Source organism: Ciconia boyciana, chromosome 10, assembly GCF_034638445.1.
Source record: "Ciconia boyciana chromosome 10, ASM3463844v1, whole genome shotgun sequence".
Classification (NCBI taxonomy): domain Eukaryota; kingdom Metazoa; phylum Chordata; class Aves; order Ciconiiformes; family Ciconiidae; genus Ciconia; species Ciconia boyciana.
In genome coordinates, this window is record NC_132943.1 from 30535880 (window position 1) to 30560243 (window position 24364).

General features: G+C 40.4%; 1 protein-coding gene across 2 annotated transcripts in view; it reads left to right on the forward strand.

Moving 5' to 3' along the window:
- The window catches only part of CREB1 (cAMP responsive element binding protein 1), a 43410-nt gene extending 19681 nt beyond the window's left edge, over window positions 1-23729 (forward strand). Inside the window, exons 2-8 of one of the 2 annotated variants that reach the window (XM_072874053.1) lie at window positions 412-533; window positions 4025-4171; window positions 6164-6264; window positions 9121-9263; window positions 12945-13127; window positions 14593-14743; window positions 17739-23729. In XM_072874053.1, the coding sequence (XP_072730154.1) occupies window positions 420-533; window positions 4025-4171; window positions 6164-6264; window positions 9121-9263; window positions 12945-13127; window positions 14593-14743; window positions 17739-17883 (984 nt within the window). In that variant the 5' untranslated portion in view covers window positions 412-419 and the 3' untranslated portion in view covers window positions 17884-23729. Of the gene's footprint in view, window positions 1-411; window positions 534-4024; window positions 4172-6163; window positions 6265-9120; window positions 9264-12944; window positions 13128-14592; window positions 15725-17738 lie in introns of those variants that run through there. The other variant, XM_072874052.1, reaches the window with a different exon arrangement.
- Window positions 23730-24364: the final 635 nt, after the last annotated feature.

The following is a 24364-nucleotide window of genomic DNA, read 5'->3' on the forward strand; positions in this document are numbered from 1 at the left end:
AGAGGGAGGGCCACCTTGTATTGTCACCTTGGCACTGAGGGAGCGCCCTTCCTGACAAGCTGCCGGTCGTTATTCCAAATTGTGTTATTCCAAATTGCAGAGGTACGAGATCATCACAGTGCAATTGCTCAAGCAGTTTTTTAAGATGAGCAAAACGCATTTTTTCTGATCTCATTATTGGAGGAGACTGGACCTGTTTTTCAGAAACATTACACACAGAAAAATCAACGTGAGGCAGACACCTGGCATGAAAAAAATTTGCCTGAATGCTAATAGTTTGGCAACGTTGTAATAAGCAAATGAAAACAGTATGTAGTAATGGGAATTCAGCTGCAGTGATTGCTACCAGATCCACCAAGAATAATGGACTTGCATACCAACCCAGACTTATGACAAATATTGTGATTGTAGGTAACTAAATGACCATGGAATCTGGAGCAGAGAACCAGCAGAGTGGAGATGCAGCCGTTACAGAGGCAGAAACCCAACAGATGACAGTACAGGCACAACCACAGATTGCAACGTTAGCCCAGGTATAAAATCATACGGTGTAATAGTTTTACCTATTGGATAATTTTTTTAAGAGGGATAATGTCTGCTCATGGGCCTGAGAGAAGGTTCCATTGATATGATTCTGAAACAGGTGTGATGTATAGTTGCTTTAATATTTGTCTTCACATTTTTAAAGCAGTAGAGATTTTTAACTTCCCATCACACTAGGCTGTGTTAGTTCTGAAGAACTGTATGTGTGTAAACTGTGTAATGTTAACAGAATAATGAATTAAAATATTTCTAGCATTCTTTTCCACAACCATACCACCAAAAGGGTTTTTTTTAAAAAACATGTAATTTACTGTCTTTTTTTATATTGAGTAGTTTGTTTTGCTGTTATGTTTTCTGTTAGAAACTTGTCTATAGCAGTCAGTTTAATTCTGAAGAAAACAAACTGAAAATACATATAAATAATGCAGCAAATACGTCTTATCAGATGGGATTAATATGATAAACATTATAATCAAGTGAAGCAACCTGGCACGTGACAACTCGTGTTACCCTGCTGTCTCCAGAATTTCACAGAATTGTTGGCTGTTTAGAGAGATAGTAGTAGATCATTTATTATCCCCGCATTATTTTGGAGAGACAAGAAATGTGATCCCAGCTACATCTGTAATTTTGGAACCCAGTTTCATTCTTGGATACACTGATTGTTGGCTGAAGCAACTCCATTGTGTACATGAGTACAGAATCTGTTTGGCTCTCTTTTGTAACCATTTCATTTAAAAACTATTTGCAGTCTGCAAAGAACAAACAGGTTTTTTAGATCTTATAGTTTGGGGAATTGAGTGTCTTTTAAGTGGCAGAAGTGTTAAATCACTTATCATTTTATAAATGATTAATGTCTTTTTAAAGTCATTACAGCTTTTGGTAAACCAGAGATAGTACACTTCCATTCAAGTGATAGTATAGGGATTGGAGCTGTTGAAATGCACAGGGTGATTTTGTTCAGTGAAGCTGTAGTGTGAATTTACAGGACACCAGCTGCCCTGCACCAGCTTGCCTCTTTGGGCAGTTTTCTCACTGTCTAACTTAGGCACAGGGTGTAGGTGGTGTGAATAACACTTCAGTGTGAACTGAGTGGAAGTAGTTTATTTCTCTTGCAAAACCAGTAAACTGCTTCTCACTTGGTATGCATTAAGATTTAGTCTGGAGAAGCAAGAATGTTTTAAATTCATGTGCTAACATACTAACCTCCAGGTAGCTGAACTTACAGATATGTAGTGGGTTGAATGCACTTTACTTGGGCAAAATTACCCCAATACTTGAATGAAAATATTTTCCAAGTAAGGAAAAGCTATACAGCTATGATTAAAATCCATGTGAACCACAAAGAAATATGTTATATTTTTCCTAATTTCCTCTGTTGTCATTCACTGTATTATTTGCACCTTAGCTTTTCCCCAGGCTTTATATTCCTTGTGGAGGTGATATAACACTCTAAACATAATTCCTTGTCTCGTTCACATCAGTGTTACGTTATTACGATATTTTTAATATGTGAAGTGGCAGTGTTTGGCATTAGGGAGTGCCCTCAGAGGCTTAGGCAAATCTAAATAACTAATTATGTCAATTTAATTCTTTCATTATCTCTTGTAAGGTCACCCCTCTTGCAAGCTTAGTTTAATTGTTGCATTTTTAGTGAGTTCAGGGTAGTTTTCAGAGTCAAAAGGAAACTCGTTCCAGTTCTACAAGGTATGAGTCAGAGACATCTGCGGAAGTTACACTCTGCTGTTGGCTTAATCCAACCGCAGAGTGGCCTCCAGTTGATCAGCTTTGCTGTCATTGCCAAGGACTGTTTAGTCAGGCATGCATTATTTAAAAAGGTCACTTGGTAAAGGAATATAACTTGCCAGAGGAAAGTGTGTTCATGTTAATCTCAGCCCTGGTTTCTCTCAGATGTGAGTTAAGTACTGCCATGTAATGCTGCAGCCGTTTTCATAAAAAAGGAAGGTAAAGGCAAACACAAATTCGTGGATTAGGGAGAGACAGCTGTGGAGGAGAGAGGTCCACATGTAATTCCCCTTAATTTTGTTGTTAAGCAAGATTTCCTTGTAAGTGGCGGATATTTATGGAAATTCAGAGATCAGCTACTGCAGCTTTTTGAGAACCATGCGTTCATGAGGACAGCAGAGGATTTACTTCTGCATTCGGTACACAGCAGCTCTTTGAGATTAAGTAGGACAGGAGTGCAGCCCCTTCTCGCATTGTAGCTACATGGATCGAATTTCTTGAAAATGCTGTTGAACACTGGAGGATTGTTAAATTTTCCAAACTTGGGTGTCTAGGAGAAGTCTGGCTAGTCAGCAACCTGTGACCTGGCTGGGGTCTGCCAGAGCAGCTCACGCTTGCCTGCAGTCCGTCCCCGAGGGCTACGATGGTGCGAGTCAGGCACAAACCAAGGGCTGTGTGTGCTGGTACGGCAGCCTTGCCACCCTCTTGCCTTGCAGAAGCCCCCCAGGCATGAACACGTGCATCGTGTCACGAGGCAGTTGCTGAGTACTGGATGTGTACCAGGGCATCTGCCCAGCCACGCAGCAACCTTGGTGCATGGCCCTTCAGCAGCCCATAAATAGTTCTTGCGACCTGCCAGAGTGAGATCTCCCCGCGCGACGTGAACAGCTTTGTGTGGGTATCGCTGTCCGGGGAGCCTGAGCCCCTGCGCAGGACACGCGTGGCTGCGCGCACAGTGCTAACCTAGGGTGCTGAAGTCGTTAGTGTATCCCTCTTGGCATAGCCAGTGTGCCTACAGGTCTGTGCTGGAGAAACAAAGTTGTGTTTAGGAACTGAGGGTTTCAAATGTGGGCCATTTTTCCTCATAGAAATAACTCTTAAGACTAGAGTTTGTGTTGACCCGTTACACTGTATCACAATAACTGCCTACAAACCATTTGTTTCCACTGCAAACCCATGGGCTTTCTGTCTGAACACACAGTCAGTTCTCTTTATTTAAATAGACTTTGCCAACTACTCGATATGGTTTAGTCTCTAGAAAGTCTGAAAGGTATGACTCCCTAAAAATTTTAACTTCTTACATCTGGCAAACACTTTGCATTTTCTTGAGTGAGAACAAAAATAGCTCCACTCCCATATGTTTCTGCCTTTGACTCAGCAGTGTCTGTAGGAGTACACCCAAGTCCTAGCAATATCTAACTGAAGTAAGCGAAAGGTAATAATGTGTTTTTATTAGGTTACCTCAAAATAGAGACAGTTGTGTTTTTCTCATTCTTGTCAGTGGTTTTTACAAGCGATGTTTTGAGCCTGCAGGAATTCTGCATTAGATTAATTTGTAAAGTAGGTCAGATGTTGGGCTTAGGTAGTTCAGGGGGTTTTATATTATGCTGAAACATTTGGGTCACCTAACCGGGGTCTAGATTAGACATAATTCTTTCACCAAAAAGTGTTCTTGATGGTGAAATAAGAAGATTCTGCAATAACCTAATTTATGCTCACTGTCTCTTCTTTGCAGGTATCTATGCCAGCAGCTCACGCAACGTCTTCTGCGCCCACGGTGACCTTAGTTCAGCTGCCCAATGGGCAGACGGTTCAAGTGCATGGAGTAATTCAGGCTGCCCAGCCGTCAGTTATTCAGTCTCCACAGGTCCAGACAGTTCAGGTACTGACTGAAGAAAATTCCTATTACGTGAATTGGGCCTTTTGAGTAGTCCTGCCAGTTCACTGGTTTCTAATGTGTTTGTGTCCTGGATTGTGTGTTTGCTTATATAAACTTTAAGAGCATGTTGAAGGCAAAAACTGTACAGTATTTGCTACTCTGTGACCTTTTTTCTGTTCTGGTTTAACCACTTTTCACTTTCAAACATTGCTGAGTTTCATTTCCCTCTAGAATTTGGTTGGTGAGTTTAACAGCTTCATGGTTTTCTTACAGTATCACTCTACTTTTTCTCTCTGCTGTATTTTCATACATCTTTATTAAGTAAGAGTTCATACTATTCTGATGTGAACAAAAGGGTTTTTTTTTTATAATGTAATCTTTAATCATTAATGAGGTTGATATTCTGGGGTGAGAGTCTTTGCTACTTAGAAAATACTTGCATTGGTTTACAAAACAGATGTCTGTATGTTAATGGTCCTTAAAATAAACCTATCAGTCCTCTCATAAAAATGGTTTTAAAATTTGCCTGTTGAACGTTGTTTGCTTTGTAAAGCCTTAGCATTTTCTCTTCTGTAAAGCAAGACAGATAATGCAATATGATGAGATAGCTTGAAGACGTAGGAGACAGTAGTCTGAAGTCTTTAAAACCTGTAACTTTTTTTTTTTCCAACCACTTTAAGCCCAGTGTTCCTGAATGCAGAAAGAGAAATTGCTTGGTGTACAGCAGCTACACAGGGCAAGGACTGTACATCATTCCTTTGCTATTAGTACACTGAGCTCAAAAAAAGTTTAATTTTAAAAAGTAGACATTGTGACTATTTGATACAGATATTTACCTGGGTATTAATTTAAAAAACAATGAGGCATGCATAGTTTAAAACTAGGCCGTTCTGATAATAATCTTTGTTTACTCCTTGTCAGCTTTAGTGCTCAGTTTCTGGCAGGCTCTACCCTCCTCAGCCATTGGAGTCAAAAGTTTAGTTTTAATCTATCGGAGGTGAGCAGTTTTCAGATAAGTGTACAAGTTACTAGCCCAGGGGTGGAAGATAAGAGACTGACAATGAAACCATGCTTGGAATTCACCTGGCTTAGTGCAGAGCCAGAACCTGTTTGAATGCTGCTATATTCAAAGCCCGGTAGTTCCCAGTCAGCCTTGGACCTATTCAGGCCTTCTATCTGATAACTGTGAGGTTTGGGTACCAGCAAGCTTTTTGAGTCTTTAGGAATCTTCCCTACCATGCATAAAATGCCAGGCTGTGAGCTGTTTCTCACACAGGCATTTCTCTATTTACTAACTGTCATTAGCTTTTGTATATTTGTCACGTGACTATAGTCTTTTGGAAAACAGTCTCTGTTTTTATGTATTGGAGATGTTTTTACATTTTTGGCACGCTTCAAATTTAAAATTATTGAAATATGATTGATACAAACATTTTGGCTTTCCTTCATAAATCTTTGTCTTTTTTTAGCATAGATGTTCAGAATTGCAGCACTTCATTATTTTTTAGCGTCTTCATATATGACATTTCCTGACAATTCCCCCCCACAAAAGGCAGTCTCTCTATAACATATCTACCCAATTATTTATAAATTGATGTTTCTCAACTTCAGTATTTTTCTCTTTGTTTCCAAACATTTCTGCTATCTTAATTTGGTTTTAGTTTTTCTTTCCCTAAATTTTGCTAAAAAATGTCTCTTTGTTTCCTTAAAACGGATGAAAACAAGGAATCACAGAAAGCAAAAAGTGTATGGAATTACTGTTTATTTTCTTACTGGAGTATTTAAATTATAAAGTACATTCTCACAGGTAGATAACTGACTGTGGTCATTCTTCACTGTATCTGTTACTAAAGAGCCTGCCCTTTCTGTTCATTGCCTAGATAGAAGCACTGTAGAATACTTGCACTGTAGTGTTTTTCACAGGATGACAACATTTCCTTAAAATAAAGTCATTGGTAGTGTCTTGTTAAGTTTGATCGCTGTTCTTATTTACAGATCTCCACTATAGCAGAAAGCGAAGATTCACAGGAATCAGTAGACAGTGTTACAGACTCACAGAAACGAAGAGAAATTCTTTCCAGACGACCCTCCTACAGGTATGGAGGTTAAAAGCAGAAGCATTTTGCTTGATGGATGCATTCTTCACGTGGGGAGACAAAGAGTGTGATTGTGTAGTTATTTTTAGATTTACCATTTAACTGAAATCTCTCTTCTGCAATGTCTTTCCATGGAATAGGATGTAAAGAGATAAGCAAATAGGAGGAAGAGGAAGAAACCTCAGCTGTAACACTCAGTTAAGACAGAAATGAGCTGAGAATAAGCTAATTGCCAAATTTGTGAAGCATTGAGGTATCATTGTGCTAGGTGCCTTAGAGATAGCTTTAATGGATACTTAATACATGAAATACACTGAAGCTTTGCAAGAAAGTGGCTTCTGTATAATCTGTAGTCTGCAAAAAATCAACTCTATTGTTTTTCATTATTGTTGAAATGCTAGCAGCAATCAAACTTAATTCCTTTCTCCCATGAGACTTTCAATGAACATGTGGTGTTCTGTGGCTCAGAGAGAATTTCTGCTTGAGCAAAATTGGTTGTGTTTAAAGGAGTCGGGATATGAGTTGAATGTAGTGATAGGCATCTAGTATCTTTAGTTGTCATGGCAAATACTTCTGCGGTAAGACCAACTGAGGTGCTCCTTCACATGGTGTTAGTCATCTGTTACTTTATTAATTAAGCCCTTGCACAGCTTTTTCTGGCTGTACTAAATCTCACTTTTCATTCTTAAAACATGCTAAATGGCATTAAGGAACAGCTCTGGAGTTCAGCAGGTTTTAAGTGACCTGTGGATTCCTGCTGCTTCAGAAAATTCAGACGCTCCTTTTTTCTTTATGAGCATAGCCTTAGAAATACAAGCTAGACTTCAGGCCTGAGCATAGCTCGCCCATTTATTCTTTTTTTAGCACTTGCAGATTATTTTCTACCTTCTCCAGCAGCCTTCAAGGCTGTTCTGCTGAAGATCATTTGCTGAAGATCCCTAGCCATAATAGATCTGGGAAAATACTTTTATTCTTGAGGAGCAGTGTTGCTAACTTCAAGGCTGCCACAGACTTCCTTGCAGTCTGCTTCTGCAGTGAGACACTTGCTTTTACTATATATGGAAGAATGGCTGTATATCGTGAGACAACAGAGCTAAGTAAACAAGCAGCAAAACTGAGAAGAGGGGACTTATGTATGCTAACTTGTCATTGAGATGGGCTCCTTTGCACGCACTGATACCACACCACAGCCTCTGTCCTCAAACCAGATCCTGGTGACTCAGCAAAACTTTGTAATTGTAAAACTTGGGTATGCAGCTCAGACTCTGAGCCAGCGTAGGGCTCACGTCAGAAAGGCTGAGCCAGACTGCAGCTGTGTTTAGTGAGTTCCCAGTTGGCATTATTCAAGCTGCTGTAACTGGCCCCAGAGACAAGATAGGTGTAGATAGGTTCACAGAATTGAAGAGCTATACCTCTTCCTCAGAAATTCCACCTTGATCCTGCTACTGAAGTACATCATGTGTTCGCCATGTCAGTTCGTAGCTCCTGTATTTGTAAAGCTGCCACCTTACCTTCTATCTTAAATCCATCTTTACGATGGCAAAGGTAGGTTTTAACCACCAGATCATATCTGATATGAGCTTAAAAAGTGGTGAGCTGTAGTATCTTCTTTTCTATTTTGAGCTTCTTGGGTTTTGTTCCTCATCCTTCCTGCTCTCCCCATATTTTTTCATCTGTTTTGTCCACTAGTTTTTCTGCTCTAACACCTAGACTGCAAACTCTCTGGACAGGAATTTTTTATTTGTCCAAGTGGTGCTTGGCACAGTGGAGTGCTTGTGCAATGCTGGGGTTCCTGCATGCACACAGAGTCAAAACAGCAACAGCAAAGCTCTGTTTGTCAAGTTGCTTAGCAGAGTGACTGCTCTCCCCAAATAGCTCCATACAGATGTTCTGGCTCCCAAAGCCTTAGGAGCCTTATTTAAGAAATAACTGTTGTCTTGGAGCTTGGGGTCTACAGCTGTGTTTTCTTCATCACACTTTGAGATCTAGTGACAATCCACAGGAAAACAAATGAGGAGAATTACAAGAAATGTTGCCCTTTACCTAAGTAGCATTTTGCAGTGACGTAATAGAATATGCCAGCAGTGAAAAGGGCTTGACAGTCCTCTGAGGGACAGTGTTTGGTCTAAATGATGCAAATTGCAGTAACTGCTATGGTCAGTCTTGCAGTCATGCTCAGTGGGACCTATAGCACTGACCTAGCAGTTTTGGCTTTGGATAATTAACCCATGGAAGTAATTAAAGAAACTGTTCTTTACCATGCTAATCTCACAGTTTTCTCAGGCAGGGCACGTGTAAACCTAACTGTGTGACTTCACTCAAACATTGCGCATTGTCTCCCAGGCAGGTGTTACATTATAAACTGGTTGCTCTTTACAAGCATTTCTGCTAACTTCCTTTATACTCAGCTCTCTGGCTGAGGCCTTTATGGTCTCTGAAATGGAGCAGTTCCCCTGATGTAAGTGAGGAGATAGGTTTTTACGTACTTTTGCTTTCTTCAAATCTTTATGTGGCTAAAAGCAAGAAACAAGTAAAAATGGATGAGAAACATCTTTTTAAGAAAAAGGGAAGGTTGTGATAGCTGTATCTTGGGTTGAGAAGAACCTGTTGAGAAGCACCTGTATCATGTGTTGATAAGGACAGCTGTTCTATGCTGGCTCCCTTTTCCATCTGTGCATGGCACTTTGAACAATCCTCTCCAATAAGAGTTTGAAGATAGTGCGGGTTTTTCATTCTGCACTCATATTTTCCTTGCTGGCTTACGGCACTGTTCAGTTTTGTCCAGCTTATGTATCAAATAGACTTTTTTTTTTCCCAATTTTTATTAAAATCTCTACAACACACTGTCTTTGCCAGAAAAATTTTGAATGACTTGTCCTCAGACGCCCCAGGAGTGCCAAGGATCGAAGAAGAAAAGTCTGAAGAGGAAACAGCAGCACCTGCCATCGCCACTGTTACGGTGCCAACTCCCATTTACCAAACCAGCAGTGGGCAGTACAGTATGTAGTCTGAATTTCTCAGTGGTGCTAGTAAGTGGGGATGAGAAGATGAAGAACTATTATTTCTATAACTGTTTGGACTAGGACAAAGCAGGAGGTGAAAATAAGATTACTTTAATTTGACTGTTTGATAACCATGGCTTTTAAACACATTCCTATTGTAAGTATTTGAAATGTTCAATTAACATTCTGGGACTGCTTGCCAGTTAGTGCAGCTAATGCATCCTGAGGCAAAATATGAATTAACCATAATGCTATTATAAACTTTATAACTTCAGGAACCAGATGAGGTAAAAAATAAGAACTTCAGAAGCCTTATTTAAAATATGAAACAAATATACATTTCTGTGTTTTATTTATTCATTAGATTTTATAGATACAGTGCTTTGACTTAAAGGATTGAGGATACAGCAGTAAAGCTAGAATTCACACACTGTCTCACACAAACACACACAGTATTAAATATACAAAAGGGAGAAAGAAGTACTTGTTTACATCTTTCTCTTAAAATATCTTTAAAATTTTGTATCTCTCTTTACTCTTTAGCCACTTTGCCTAATACCCTACTTAATTTTATTGAAACTGTTGTGGTTAACTCTGCTTTCCTACCCTAACTGTAAAATAACTGCTTGTGCAGATACTTGAGGTTTTGGTGTGTCTGTATATAGAAGCACAGTGAAATTCTGGGGAATCATGAATGAGGGGTGATATCTCAGTACACCTGCATGACAGGATTGAGGGAAAGAAAGGGGAAAAACCCAACAAAGTAAGACTGCTTGAAGGAAAAAAAAAAGGTGTGAAACTGGACCTTTATGAATGAAAACACTGCTAGGAAGGGCTGAGGAAGTTGTAGAGAAGGGGGGATACAATCAGAAGAAAAAAAAATGCCAAAGCAAGAAGAAAATGAAACACAAAATGGATAGCAGTAGCAGCAGAGGAGACTGAAGGGGATAAAGCATGGAAGAGGAGAGGAATTTCAGATGAGAAGAAAAAAGAAAGGACTGAGGAAAAGACCTAAGCCAACCAAGAAGAAAATCTTAACTAACAAATTAAAAAGTATTCATCGGGGGGAGGATTGTAGCTCTTCTGTGTGATGCTGCTTTATCGGAGAAACTAATTTGTGTTTTAGGCTGTGTTTTTTGGCCCCCCCCCCCCCCCCCCAATATGGGTGTCGTGGTTTAACCCCAGTCCGCAACTAAGCCCCACACAGCCGCTCGCTCACTCCCCTGCAGCGGGATGGGGGAGAGAATCGGAAAAGTAAAAATGAGAAAACTCGTGGGTTGAGATAAAGACAGTTTAATAGGGAAAGCAAAAGCCGCGCACACAAGCAAAGCAAAACAAGGAATTCATTCACTCCTTCCCATCGGCAGGCAGGTGTTCAGCCATCTCCAGGAAAGCAGGGCTCCATCACGTGTAACGGTTACTTGGGAAGACAAATGCCGTCACTCCCAATGCCTCCTCCTTCCTTCTTCTTCCCCCAGCTGTATATGCTGAGCATGACGCCATATGGTATGGAATAGCCCTTTGGGCAGCTGGGGTCAGCTGTCCCAGCCGTGTCCCCTCCCAACTCCTTGTGCACCCCCAGCCTGCTCGCTGGTGGGGTGGGGTGAGAGGCAGAAAAGGCCTTGACTCTGTGTAGGCGCTGCTCAGCAATAACTAAAACATCCCTGTGTTATCAACACTGTTTCCAGCACAAATCCAAAACATAGCCCCATACCAGCTACTATGAAGAAAATTAACTCTACCCCAGCCAAAACCAGCACATTCTCCACCCCTTATTCCATACCATTTACGTCATGCTCAGGTCTCATGCTATCCAATATATTCGCATTACCCACCACCCCCCTTCCCATCCTTTGGTATAATACACAGATATCATTCCCTTAGTCTATGGACCACCACTGTGAAATGTCTGTAAAATGTCCACAAATGCCCACAAAATGTCCATTGAGTTCATTTAGTCCATGACTTTGGGCTCCGTCTCTTATGGTGGTCACTCAGGACAGGAGAGGTGGTGTGTTGTGTGGAGTTACTGGGCACCAAAGCCAGCTCAGGTCGGGTCACTGCTGCACTTGCACTGCTTCTTGTAAGGCTTGTCCTCCACTGGTTCAGGTGGTTCCTACTATAGTAATTCCCATAACATGCAACTCAAATAATGGATTACAACAGGTAAAGGTATTTCCATTACAGCCTCCACCCCTGGCCCCTTTGGACCAGACCATCGGGGTTAACATTGCAATGAACTCCTCCCCTTGCCCCTGTTCCGGCTTGGACTTATCCACAGACTGCAGTCCCTTAGGGGTGTACCTGCTCCAAGTGGAGCCTTATCTATGAGCCACAGTCTCTCTAGGGGTATACCTGCTGCAGCATAGACTTATCCACAACTACAGTCGCTTTGAGGTGCACCTGTTCCAGTGTGGCCTTACCCACAGCGAGTCCCTTCAGGAGTGGACCTGCTCCAACATGGCCTTACCCATGGCTGCAGTCCTTCCCAGGGGTGTACCTGCTCTGTTGTGGGCTTATCCACGGCCACAAACACTTTGAGGTGTCCTGCTCCCATGTGGACTCATCCACAGGTCACAGTCCCTTCGACTCAAGTTCACACTGGAGTTCCAGCCTGTCCAGGACAGCAGCACAGAAACAGCAGCGATGCCCTGGCCATCTGCCAGCCCAGGCGCATGGCCATTGCTGTCACCAAAATGTTCCCAGGCACAGCAGAGTAAGATGATCAGCAGTGCAGCAGCACAGCAAGCAGCAAAAGCAAAAAGCAGCCACTAACGAGCACTGGACTCTAATATACAGTAAGGCAAGCAAGCCCCATGGCAAGCACAGAAGCCTGCCCATTAGTAGCTAAACAGCAATAACAGCTATCAATTCGATCTAGCACATTGCAATCAAATCTGTCGTTATCTCAAACCCTTCAAGCCCCATGTTGGGCACCAAAAAAGGACCGTTGTGGTTTAACCCCAGCTGGCAACTAAGCCCCACACAGCTGCTCACTCAATCCCCCCCACAGCGGGATGGGGGAGAGAATCAGAAAAATAAAAATGAGAAAACTCCTGGGTTGAGATAAAGACAGTTTAATCAGGAAAGCAAAAGCTGTGCACACAAGCAAAGCAAAACAAGGAATTCATTCACCTGTTCCCATCGGCAGGCCGGTGTTCAGCCATCTCCAGGAAAGCAGGGCTCCATGACGCGTAATGGTTACATGGGAAGACAAAATGCCATAACTCCGAACGTCCCCCCTTCCTTCTTCCGCCAGCTTTATATGCTGAGCATGACGTCATACGGTGTGGAATATCCCTTTGGTCAGTTGGGGTCAGCTGTCCCAGAAAAGGCCTTGACTCTGTGTAAGCACTGCTCAGCAATAACCAAAGCATCCTTGTACTATCAACACTGTTTCCAGCACAAATCCAAAACATAGCCCTGTACTAGCAACTATGAAGAAAATTATATCCATATCCATTGGCAGAGATATATCCGAGCCAAAACCAGCACAATGGGTCTCACGGAAAAATTGAAAATTTACTTTCAAAGCATGATTTTTTTAATGTACATTAAAGCCATGTGTTTGATTTGAGGGTGTATAAGGGTTCAGACCAGTATTCTTCTAGGATTAATACTGGAAGTTAATGAGTAAATTAGTGTCTTAAATGCTGTGTCGATTTTTTTTGTCTTCAGTTGCTATTACCCAAGGAGGAGCAATACAGTTGTCTAACAATGGCACAGATGGAGTACAAGGTCTCCAGACGTTAACTATGACCAATGCAGCTGCAACCCAACCTGGCACCACCATTTTACAATATGCACAGACCACAGATGGACAACAGATACTTGTACCTAGCAACCAAGTTGTTGTACAAGGTGAGAAACTTCACAGCCAGTCATTCTGTGTAACATTTTCGCCATGCAGATATAGCTGCCAACCTAACTCCTTCAAATGGGTCAGGAAACAGAATTAACAGCTTTGGCACAGATAAGTCTCCAAAATGCTTAAAGGAAATTCTGGACAAAACTTTGTCACATTTTCTTGGAGCCCATCCCTTCAGATTGATAAAATTGTGGATATTTTGGGTTTACTTCTTAAAACAATATATTTATTTGTGGTTTTCCATGCTGTATTTCCATGCAGCATTCTATGCTGCATTTTGTCCACATGATTTTTTTTTAATATGTTCTGCAAAAACTCCTACCACTTTAGAGTTCTGAGTTCTCCTAGGTAGTCATCTGCAGCAATAGTAAATGTAAAGCGAAGCATTAAAGTTAGGAAGGAAGGTTGTTTGATACTTTCTTTCTCTAAGGACACTTTGATTTATTAGTAGTTTTTCCCCTTTTCAGTTACAAGTCATAATTTCTTCCTATTGTGGCTTTTGTAGGTAGTCACCAAGTACTTAATCACTGAGTCTTAGAATCATAGAATAATTTAGGAAAGTGCCTTAAGAGGTTGTTTGGTCTAGCCCTCCACTTAGAGCAAGCAGGGCTACTTCAACTTAGAATAATTTGGGAGGTTTTATTGTATTAAAATATATGTTTTGGTTTATTAAAAATTGGGGGGGGGGGGTATTGAAAATCTGTTTATTAAAAATAACAGAAAAAGGTACCCCTGCTTTTTTGATTGTAAGCAGGTGATTTGAAGGTTATCCAGTGAAGAAGTCTCCAGGCATCAGTGAAAATACATACCTGAGAAAAATACTATTCTTGCACTGATCTTCTGTCTTTTTGTGTTCTTAAGGACATATGATTTCTTTAGGTGGTATCATATTTTTTTACGAATTCAGACAAATATAACACACTCCTAGATTACAATAAACAAACAAAAGAAACCCAAGACCTTGTTCATTCTAGAGAAGTAGTGAAGTTGAGTGCCTAGCTTGCACTGTCTCTCTCTTGTTTGAGTAAATGCTACATTTCTACACCCTTTTTTCTGTGCCAAATACTTACACATGCAGTTTCTGCTTTTGCAGATAGACATTTGGAGCATAGCTAGAAATACAGTTTGCCATCCTTCATCTTCTTAAAACTGCTAAAACTGCCCAAAAAACAGAGAAATAAAAAGAAGTGTACTAAGGGAGAAAGAAGCACAGCATACAGCAAGACAAATCAAGTTATCACGCACAAGTGAAGACTTCTTCAGCAGGAATGCCCAAAACCTTGCATATGTTAATAAACTAAGACTGAGATAGCAATGATGAGCCAGATGTGGTCATCCCTCCTGTACTGTAGCCCAGAGTGCATGGTTAGATAGATGACTAGGTGCTCTTCGCACCACATTTAACAGCGCTGTCTGTTAAATTTAACAACTGACATGATGTTCCCTTGTGTCTTTCAGCTGCCTCAGGAGACGTGCAGACCTACCAGATTCGCACCGCCCCTACCAGCACCATTGCACCAGGCGTAGTCATGGCATCGTCTCCAGCACTTCCAACCCAGCCAGCGGAAGAGGCCGCACGGAAGCGGGAAGTGCGTCTAATGAAGAACAGGCATGTACATTTAGATCACTTTTTTCCCAGTCAGCTCTGCATAGAACTAGAGTGTTAAGCACTAAGAATCCTGATTTTTCTTAGTCATTTTATTAAATGCTTTCTGAAGAATTTCCCTTTATTTAAAGATGCAAAGGAAAGAAGCACATCTGCTAATGCCATGTATTGTGACTATGAAACCTTAAGTAAATGTGTCAGACTCATTGTGTGAGGTGTGTGAATTTGTTTGTTGCCATAAGGAGAAAAGTCACTGGTGAGAGATTTGTATGACTGCAGATGTGTTCTTGCAAACACTGAGGTGAGCTGATTTTTTTGAGTTAATACATTCATGTAGTTTCCTTTCCTGGATTCTTTACCTTAGCCTTCCACATGCATTCTCCTTGCTGCTGGCCCACCCACACTCTTCACGAGCACTTTCTTGATTGTCTCACTTGTTCTCTTTAGCTGCTTGCCTTTTGGGCTTTATCCTCCGGAGGCAGAAAGACTCAAGGAAAGGCTAAATGAGCAACTACTCCTTTAGATGTTTTCTGGAGCCAGTAGTGGCAGCAGAGGGGCTGAAAGAGAGAGAGGAGACTTGACCCTGTAGGATTTAGTGTGTGAGGAGGAACAGCCAAGCCTCCTGAGGTGGGGCTTGGTGGAGGCAGCAAAGGAAGGGAGCAGCAGAGAGAAGGTGGGCATGATGCTTCTTAAGCCTGCTGCTGTGCAAGAGGGAAGGCGTGGGCCTGAGCTGACCCATCACACCAAGCTTGAACTCCATCCACAGATCTGAGCCTGTATGTTACGCTGTGACACTGGGAAAACAGCAGTGCTTCCCTCCCCTCTGAGGAGGGGAACCCCATGAAAGCCTGTTTACTTCATCTGTCAGTCCGAAAAAACTGTTATGTTGTACAGATTGCTAAGCTGTGAACACAATAGAAAGTTACATGAGCAGACCCAATGCTTGTCTGAGGGGCTTTAATGAAGTAAATAATGCTGAACAGCAGAGTTCACTTTTTTAAAAGGTTTTTGTACAGAATGTCACCCATCTCCCCTTTTTATATATTTTTCTGGTATCAGTGAATAGTAGATGTCACCCTTTCAGGCTCTGCATTTGAGAAAAATTTTTATTAGCATTCTGAATTGCCTCATTTAGTCAGCAGTCTTATTCCAGTAAAAGAAAGCTTTTGTGTTTGGGAAAGCCAAGAAAAACAATGAGGAATTACCCCCACTTGAGTTAAATTGACAGCTTTTGCAACAGTATCATGTTGCATGTGGTGCTTTTAGCCTGCCTGCTTAATAGGTATTTGCAAATCTAGGCTCCATAGCAAAGCAGAGAAAGGCATAGAGAGAGGCAGATGGTGAGGTGGTACTTATTGGAGGATTATAGTGTAAATATTCGTAGACATTATTGTGCAAATTTTTTGTGTAAATTTTACATTTTAAAAGCTCTCTTGTAATTCAGTATAACTCTAGCTGTTCATAATGAATAACTAATGCATACAGACTTGAAGAGGCTTAACATACAGCCCAAGCTGGTACAAAAATCACAGAAAGAAAAAGTTGTCACTCAAGAAGACAGGTTAGTAGTTTGCACTGGGAGGCACTTCCTATCGAGTAGTACTTAATCTTTTAGTGACACAAGTAACAGCCCAAAATGACTTAAATTCTAAATGTTGCACATGATCCACTGAAGTGCTGCAAGCATGTGAAATTGTATTTGTAGGAGTGACAAATGGATATCTGAGTCCTTTCAGGGCTTACAAACTAGGTTTTCTTCATCCTGTCTCATTTGTGGAGCTGAATTTCAAAAATTACTTTTGGATTCTTCTTACCAGGTAGGTCCTAGAACAGATATTCGTTTTACCTAATACTACAATTACTATTTATCTAATAAGCAGAACAACTGGATTCAATTTTGTCCTCTCGTTTCCCAGAACATTGACTGTATCACCAATCTATGCAGTATTTGCAATGAAGGGACACTCAGACTCTCCTTTTGAAGCTGCTCTGCTTTGCACCTAAAGGTTCAGGGCAAACAAACATGTACATTTACATATATCTGCAGTGTGCTGCTTTGACAAGCTGCATTGCAGGAGAGCCCTCTGCCTGGACTCCCATCCACCTCCGGCATTTAGCCTTGTGCTTACTTTGCACATTGGTACCATTCCTGTTGGTGTGCAGGATAGCTTTTCCCTTGGTGTTACTGCCTTCAGGATGCTCAGCAGCACATTAACACCTGTCAGGTATTTTTCATTGGTGTTCCTAGTATGTTACCAAGTTACCTACAGGCAACTCAGTCTTTACAAGCAAACCTTAAAAGTTTGACTGTCTTGAGATCTGCCTCAGCACATTAACACTGCCATGTTCTTGGCATAGCAAAGGACTAAAGAATGATATTGTTGCTAGTGACTGTTTATTTTGTGATTTTTTTATTTGAGTCGTTTATATTATCATTGCAGCGATGCAGACATTATTAATAAAATGAAAGTATTGCTTGAGAGCAAATACATGAATGCTCTAAATATAGCTTTTTTTGCACCAGTTGAACATCCTGACCATTAGCATTTGGTTGGACTGCAGCAAAGGGAAGAATTAAGACTATAAAGAGATTAATAGATGAACATTGGTCTTATCCGTGTTTTTTATTACTTACCTATTTATTATAATAACATCAATGAAATTATTGCAGCAGCATTCAACTCGGCCTAAAGACTCTAATGTAAATCCTGCAAGCACAATTTTGTCATTGAGTAGGATCCTTTTCTCACAGAAGCAGAATTTTATTGGTGCTGACTTACTGGGATCTGCATGTTGAAATGATGCGTGGATCTTGAGCGTGTGTGATTTGTCAGAAGCAATTGTTATGAACTCAGCCTTTTTTCCTAACTTTTATTTCTTAACAATACCTCCATATTCTAAAAATGGCAGTACTAGGTAAAGGTTTGACCTGAACAGTTAAGTAGCCCATGTCTGCAAGTAATTGTTCTGGATTTGAATGGCCTTTTTTGCTTTGCAGAGAGGCAGCACGTGAATGTCGCAGGAAGAAAAAGGAGTATGTGAAATGTCTAGAAAATCGAGTGGCTGTGCTTGAAAACCAAAACAAGACACTGATTGAGGAGTTGAAAGCACTTAAGGACCTTTACTGCCACAAATCAGATTAATTTTGGATTCTCATTTTCACTTGTCCAGGTGGGATAGAGACTGGTTCTGGCTATACCCAGAAAGACAAAGTAAACTTTTTATTTTCTAAACATTTCTTTTTTTCTATGCGCAAAACTGCCTGAAGCAACTACAGAATATACTTCATCTGTGCTTTGCATCAAACTGTGAATGTTCAAGTACTTGCCTCCTCTTCTCCCCCTACAAGATTATTTTCATCATCAATCTCAGCGTGAAGAAGAAGAACAGGCTTCTTTCTCATCTCCCCATCCTCTTCAAGGAGTAACAGTGGTCACTTGGGAAGTTACTGTGGGGAGGGTCCTTTTGTAATTATTTCAAGAGTTTGTGCTGAGCTCTTTCCACTGCCTTAGAGACAGAACCACCCCAGCCTCTTGGTCCAGAGAACTGTGGGCCACATACGTGGAGCATGCATGGTGCAATGAAGAAGCAATGGTTGCCAAATTGGTTTCACATATTCATTATGAACTATAAAAATACACAGCTAAGCAGCATGCCAAATGAAAGGCGCTTCACAGTCACGTTCTTGGTGTGGAGATAACATACGTTTTTCAAACTAGCCCAGGAGGGGTTTTGATTTGTAATCTGTATTAAGCCCTCCTGGACTAGGAAAAACTTCTCCATACCTCAGAAACAAATGCATTGAAATGAGCTTCACTGGTCAGTTGTTGCTTCTCAAAGCTTATGTGTGCAAGTGTGTTCAGCATTCTGAATGCACAAAAAGCAAACACCAACTTCATAGGATATTGGTTGTGAAATGATAATTTGGATGGGAAAGGAATTCAGAACAGTAAAAACTACAATAGTGACGTTTAGAAAACAGTCACGTAGTAAGTAAGGATAACACATGAAAGCACTACCTATTTGTATGCAGAACAACTAAGCAGTTGAAGCATGGCCAACTCCACATACATACTCCCTGATGACGGTATAGTCTGTGTCCCAAGTCCTTTCAAGCAATGAGGTTATTTCTATTTCGTTACCACTATCTTATGTAATGGAAATTATTGTACTCAATGGAAACATCAGCCTGGTTTGCTAGATTCTTTTTCAAACTTTGAGGCTGCCTTCCATGCATAAATTAAATTGCAGTATGACAACTACTAGGACAACCTCAAATATTGAAGAGGACTTCAAACACAGATATTCCAACTTCTGCTTCGCAAGGGACAATATTAATTATTTGAACCTGGCCAGGCTAGCTAAATTCTTAATTTATTCAGAGGATTTTTTTATGTAAAGGGTCAGATTTACCGAGTAATTTATTCCTGTAAGTAAAATTACTCATGTGCCTCAGACGTTTGCAAGATCAATTTTTTTGTGTGCACTGAGGAAATGTGATCTTTCCCAGATTTACATTGTTAAAAAGGTAGTTCATGTTTAAAAACAACTCTGTACTAAGCATTAGGACTTCAAAAGAATCATGCTCAAAAAGAACCAAAAAAGAATTGTCAAGAAGTTGACAAAAAGAATGCGTCAAAAAGAATCATGTGCGGTTTGTTTACTGTCCCTCTGAAGCCAGTCTCTTGATACATTAACTTGGGTCATTTGATGGAGTAAGTTTACTTTGGGCTTATGGTCAAACTTAAATTTATAGAGACATATGAATAAGACTCTGGTCTGTACTAATGCCTTGCCTAACGAAGTATTATCTAATATTTTTTCCTGTTCACGCTATCTGTTTTTAAGATAAATTTCAAACATGAGCTTCTAAAAGGTTATACAATCAATGTGACGTTAGAAGAAGAACATTTGGAAGACTCTGGGCAGTTGAGTCTCAAACAGCTAAGCAGTATTAAAAGTTCTAGTTTTCTCATTTGAGAGGGCATTCAGTTTCCAAGAGACTTTAAAAGAAGCAGGGTTAAACTTGTAGCATTATTGTTAAATCTAGAGTTACCAATAATTTCAGATTATGTTTGTATTTCAAGAAGAGAACATAAGTATCAGAATTGTGAAAGAATTCATTTTCACAAGCTTCGAGGGGGTTTATAAATGGTCTATTTTTATCTGCCATAGAGAATTGATTTTCATGTTTTTATTTAATGGAAGATGAATTTATTAGTTTAGCAATGCAAATTTAAAGAAGACCCTAAATTCTCAGCAATGCTTTTATAAAAATTGTCTGATTCTTAAAGTCAGAGAATACAAATGCATACAACGGTTACCAGTTTTTCAGAACTAGTGCTGAAGAAGAAATGTCGATAACGCAGGAGTCATTCTTGTAAAACATGAAGCTCATGATGGCCTGATTTACAGAGTTATATGGAATGGTTCCTCCAACTTTGAGAAACATGGAAAAGGCTGTACATGCCTACATTAAGGCTGTTTCTTTTGTAGAACCATCTGTTTGCAAAAACTTGAGTTTTTGCAGTGAACCTGAATGAGGCTAGCCATGATCTGAGAGCTGTTCCTAGTGGTTAATGAGCACTGTCTAGCGCTTGCTGATAGTCAGTCGGCACAAAGCCTGGGAGCTGAATGGACCAGGGAGCCTAAACCGGTACCCAGACAGGGTTCTTCTAATACAGGGTTGGTGCAAATTTGTGCGGCAGCGAGAGGAGAACTGTCTTACCGGTTTGTCTGTGCGTGGTTTGCAAGTAGTCTGTAGTGTTATTAGTCTAGACCTCATTAGCAACTAACATTTCACTAAGAAAAAGAACGTTATTTTAAAGTACATAAGGATCTGCAAGAATCTTTATTTTTATTTATGCTGCACTGAGGATTTAGGGACTTGAATTTCTTTAATGGAAATTTTAAATGACAATAATAAAAACTGTATTAGACCAAGTACAGGGCTGGCTAGCGTTACCCATACATGCTTTACTATTCATATTGACCCAGAAAGGGAAAGAATATGACACAGGAATCCATTCATATGTTATTTACCAAGCAGTGAGGTTGGGGTAATCAGCTTCTATAAACTAAGGCCATTTGGAAGTAGGATGGAAATTATGCTGGCAGGGGGGAGGGAGGGCTAGTTTTATATCTCACGGTTGTGAGTTTTCAAGAACTGATAGCCTGTTTTACCTGAAGAGAGGGTTAGAAAGGGCTAGATCCATTATGTTCATAATAAACAAGAATTGATTTGAAATATAATTTTTGTAATGTCATTATTTTGCAAAACAACAGCACCGATCAGGCAGTTAAGATATTGTCAGAGGTGCTCTTTTAATTTAGATATTCTTGGAAAATACATATGTATAATATATGTACATATATATATATATACACACAGTATATAATCTACAGCTCTGAGAGCTTTTAAGTCAGGAATGCTGAGTATTATAGTATATTGAGGTCAGAAGAAATTTTTACTTTTCTGTGTGTGTCTGGGTGTGTGTGGATGTGTGCGCGTGTGTGAAAGCTTCCCCCCGTCCCAGTAATTCTGGGCTGCATTATTCTAGCGCTTATTACTGATTTGTTTTGTGCTGTTTCTCAGTTATCCATTTTCAAGAATTTTATTTCATCTTTCATGGCTTTTGTGAGGTTTGTTTTTGTTTTTTATTGATGGAGATTTTTGAAATTATGTAACCAGTTGTTTTACAACAACCACCACCCCCCAGAATAATTCACTTTTGTGCTTTTTCTCTTTGGCAGCTATATATCAAAGGCAAAACAATTGGGAAGGTTGTTAAGGTGTTATTTTCTAAAGGAACCACTGGTAAGACTTCTGTTTTCCTCCCTGGGGTAGTGGCGATGCATTTTTATTTAAGCAGCAGTTTCACCAGTACCAGGTAATTGCCAGCACCATTGCTTGTATCTGAAAGCACAACTTTAGCCTGTCACGCTCGTCAGGACTGCACAGACACCTGCAGGTTCTGGCTGTTCTGTAGTTGGCGTTTGCGTTGCAGACACTGTCTTCTCTGGTACTTGTAGGTTGATCAGAAAATTGGTGGGGTGTTTGGAATCATTAAGAGGCTCAGGAAAAAAAAGTTAGATTTAATAAGGAAAAACAGCCCTGATAGTTTCTGATCTAAATTTGTACTTCAGTTTTTTTTAAATCTGGGCTTCCAGTAGTCTGCAGCTGCAAGTAGTCGTCTGTTAGCGAAAACTGGCCTCTGCTTTTTTATTTTATGTTTTTTTAATTTATGACAGACAGACAGTGCTTTTTGTGGGTTAAAGACAAGTCTCCCCATCAAAGCAAGTTCATTATCAGTGGCTGCAGATCTATGACAATTCATAGAGGATTTCATTGGTTTTCTAAGACCCTGGTTTTATTGTCATGTTTTCACCCTGAAGCTGGTTAGTGATGTAACATTTGCCAATGATCTAACCAAAAGGTCATGTATTTATTTTAGTTACACTATATTCTTTGTAAATGTTTAATTAAAATGTGCACTTTTAAAAAAAAAAAAAAAACACAGAACAAAAAAAAATAAGAGCAATTGGGTTTGCTTGAGAAGCTCCCTGGCACAATTGTTGTAATCCTGCTGCCTGCACACGATCCACTCCTCTCCCCACAGCAGTTGACTCCCCCGCAAATTTAACTTGCTGATTAGCACCTGGTGTCCAGCAGGCATGACTTCAAAATGGCAGGAGATCTGAACTGGCAGTACTGAAGACTGGAAAGAATTAAGTGTGTGGTGTCTCAGAGCAGTATGTACAGGATGGATGTGAAATTATTTTTAGAATAGAACTAGTTCAGTGATCCCAAGTGGGAAAGGGAGGTTAATTTGGAAGGAAAGCTAAACTATTTTTCAGCCACTTGATTCCCCTTTTCTTCATTTGAGATTTGGCTGCAAATTTTACAAGCTGCATTCCAAGAAAATAAATCAAAAGGCTTTCCAATTCTTTGACACCAGGAAGTAAAGGTACATTGACAATGTGTCACCCCGCTTTAAAAGATGAAAAAAAGCACAACCACCTTTCTTTTGCAGGAACAATGATAATTTAGCTATAACCCTGAAATCTGTCACTGTGAGCAGGTTTTAAAAGCATACAGTACATTGATGGTTCTCTGTACTGTGCCTGGGAACTCGTTTTCCTGAGCTTTTGAATTTGCTAGCTGTAAAAGGCACTGATTTGGCAGAAACCTGAATGTATCAAGAAGCTCAGTTGGTCTGGGAGGAGCCAGACTGATGAAGAGAAACAGGGTGCTGAAATCCTGTCTACTGTGTGCTTGTGGCAGGTTCAGGTCTGTGGATGGATATGGCTTAAATCTGTACATCTCTGGGGAAAAGGGACCAGATCCAGTTGCTAAGAGCGTTTGCATTTCAAGTGTTTTGCCTCGGAATGTGTTTTTTAAATGTATTTAAGCTCTGGCCCACAAAGATACTTGCTTGGGCTAGTTTGCGTAGCACAAATTGAAGGCAGTGACCTGTCTGCGTTCTGGTACTGCAAGCGCAGTTTGTGACTTGGTGTGTAACTGGTGAGTTCAGGTCTCGCTTTCACCAGCGAGAGGCAGGAGAAGTCAGCTGTCCTCAGGAGCTGTGTGCTGGCAGGGAAAGGGCCGGGGACAGGCTGCAATGATCCACGGTTGGCTCACTTCATAAGCTGGCCGCTTGCTGTACTCATGACTTAGGAGCAGTCGGTTCACTCGGCCTCAGCCTCAGCTATGTATTTCTCTAAATTAGGGGATAGCTGAGAGAGCACGGGGAAGGAAGGCCGTGAGCCAGTTAGTTGTCTGAAAATGGCCACTCTTTAAGAAGTAAGGATGTTCGGATGCTCTCCACAGCTCGTGTTTTATCCAGGTGCCACTCCATTTTTTGTGTGTGTAATGACATTTATTTATATTAAAACATTAATTTTAAAAAGTTCTAGAACTTCGAGTTTGTATGAGATTTGAAACTGTGCTGCTTATATGGACTTCTAGGGATGGGATGGGATGGGATGGGATGGGATGGGATGGGGAACAGGGCAAGAAGAGGTGCTAGGTGGCAGCCAACCCCTCCACAGACTTGTCCACAGATTGGTTGTTCACTTCAAAAATTAGTCGTTTCTACTCTGGATTTATAATTTGAAATTGTTTTGGAACAATGTTTTTCAGGGAAGCTTCCAGAGCGAGGGTTATTTTTCTCCCTTTGTAATGTAAGCTGGAAAGAGTAAGTTCACCTCATCTGCATTTCTGATTCTTTACCCAAACCATGTCAGCACAGAACAGGGTATTTGAGCTCGACTCCCACATACTTGTGGAAGTTAAAAGACTAAATGAAAATCCATTATTGGGGCAAAATAAATTCTTATTTACATTTCCCCAAAAATCTAGAAACATCCCTGTTGGTTTGTTGTTTGGTTGTTTTTTTTTTACTTAATTTTTTGTGCTTTATCCGTGTTTTTTAAAAAAAATTGTACTGGGTTATAATGCATTTTATTAACACTATGTACATATTAGCTGCTTTGTGTTTCAGAATGGTAGTAATTGCTTTGTATATTAAAGTGATTCTTGTGAATTTGTGAATTATTGTCATAAAGAAGTGCTTTTTCTTACTGTAACCTTTGTGGTATAAACTGTCATAACTCCCTTTTTAC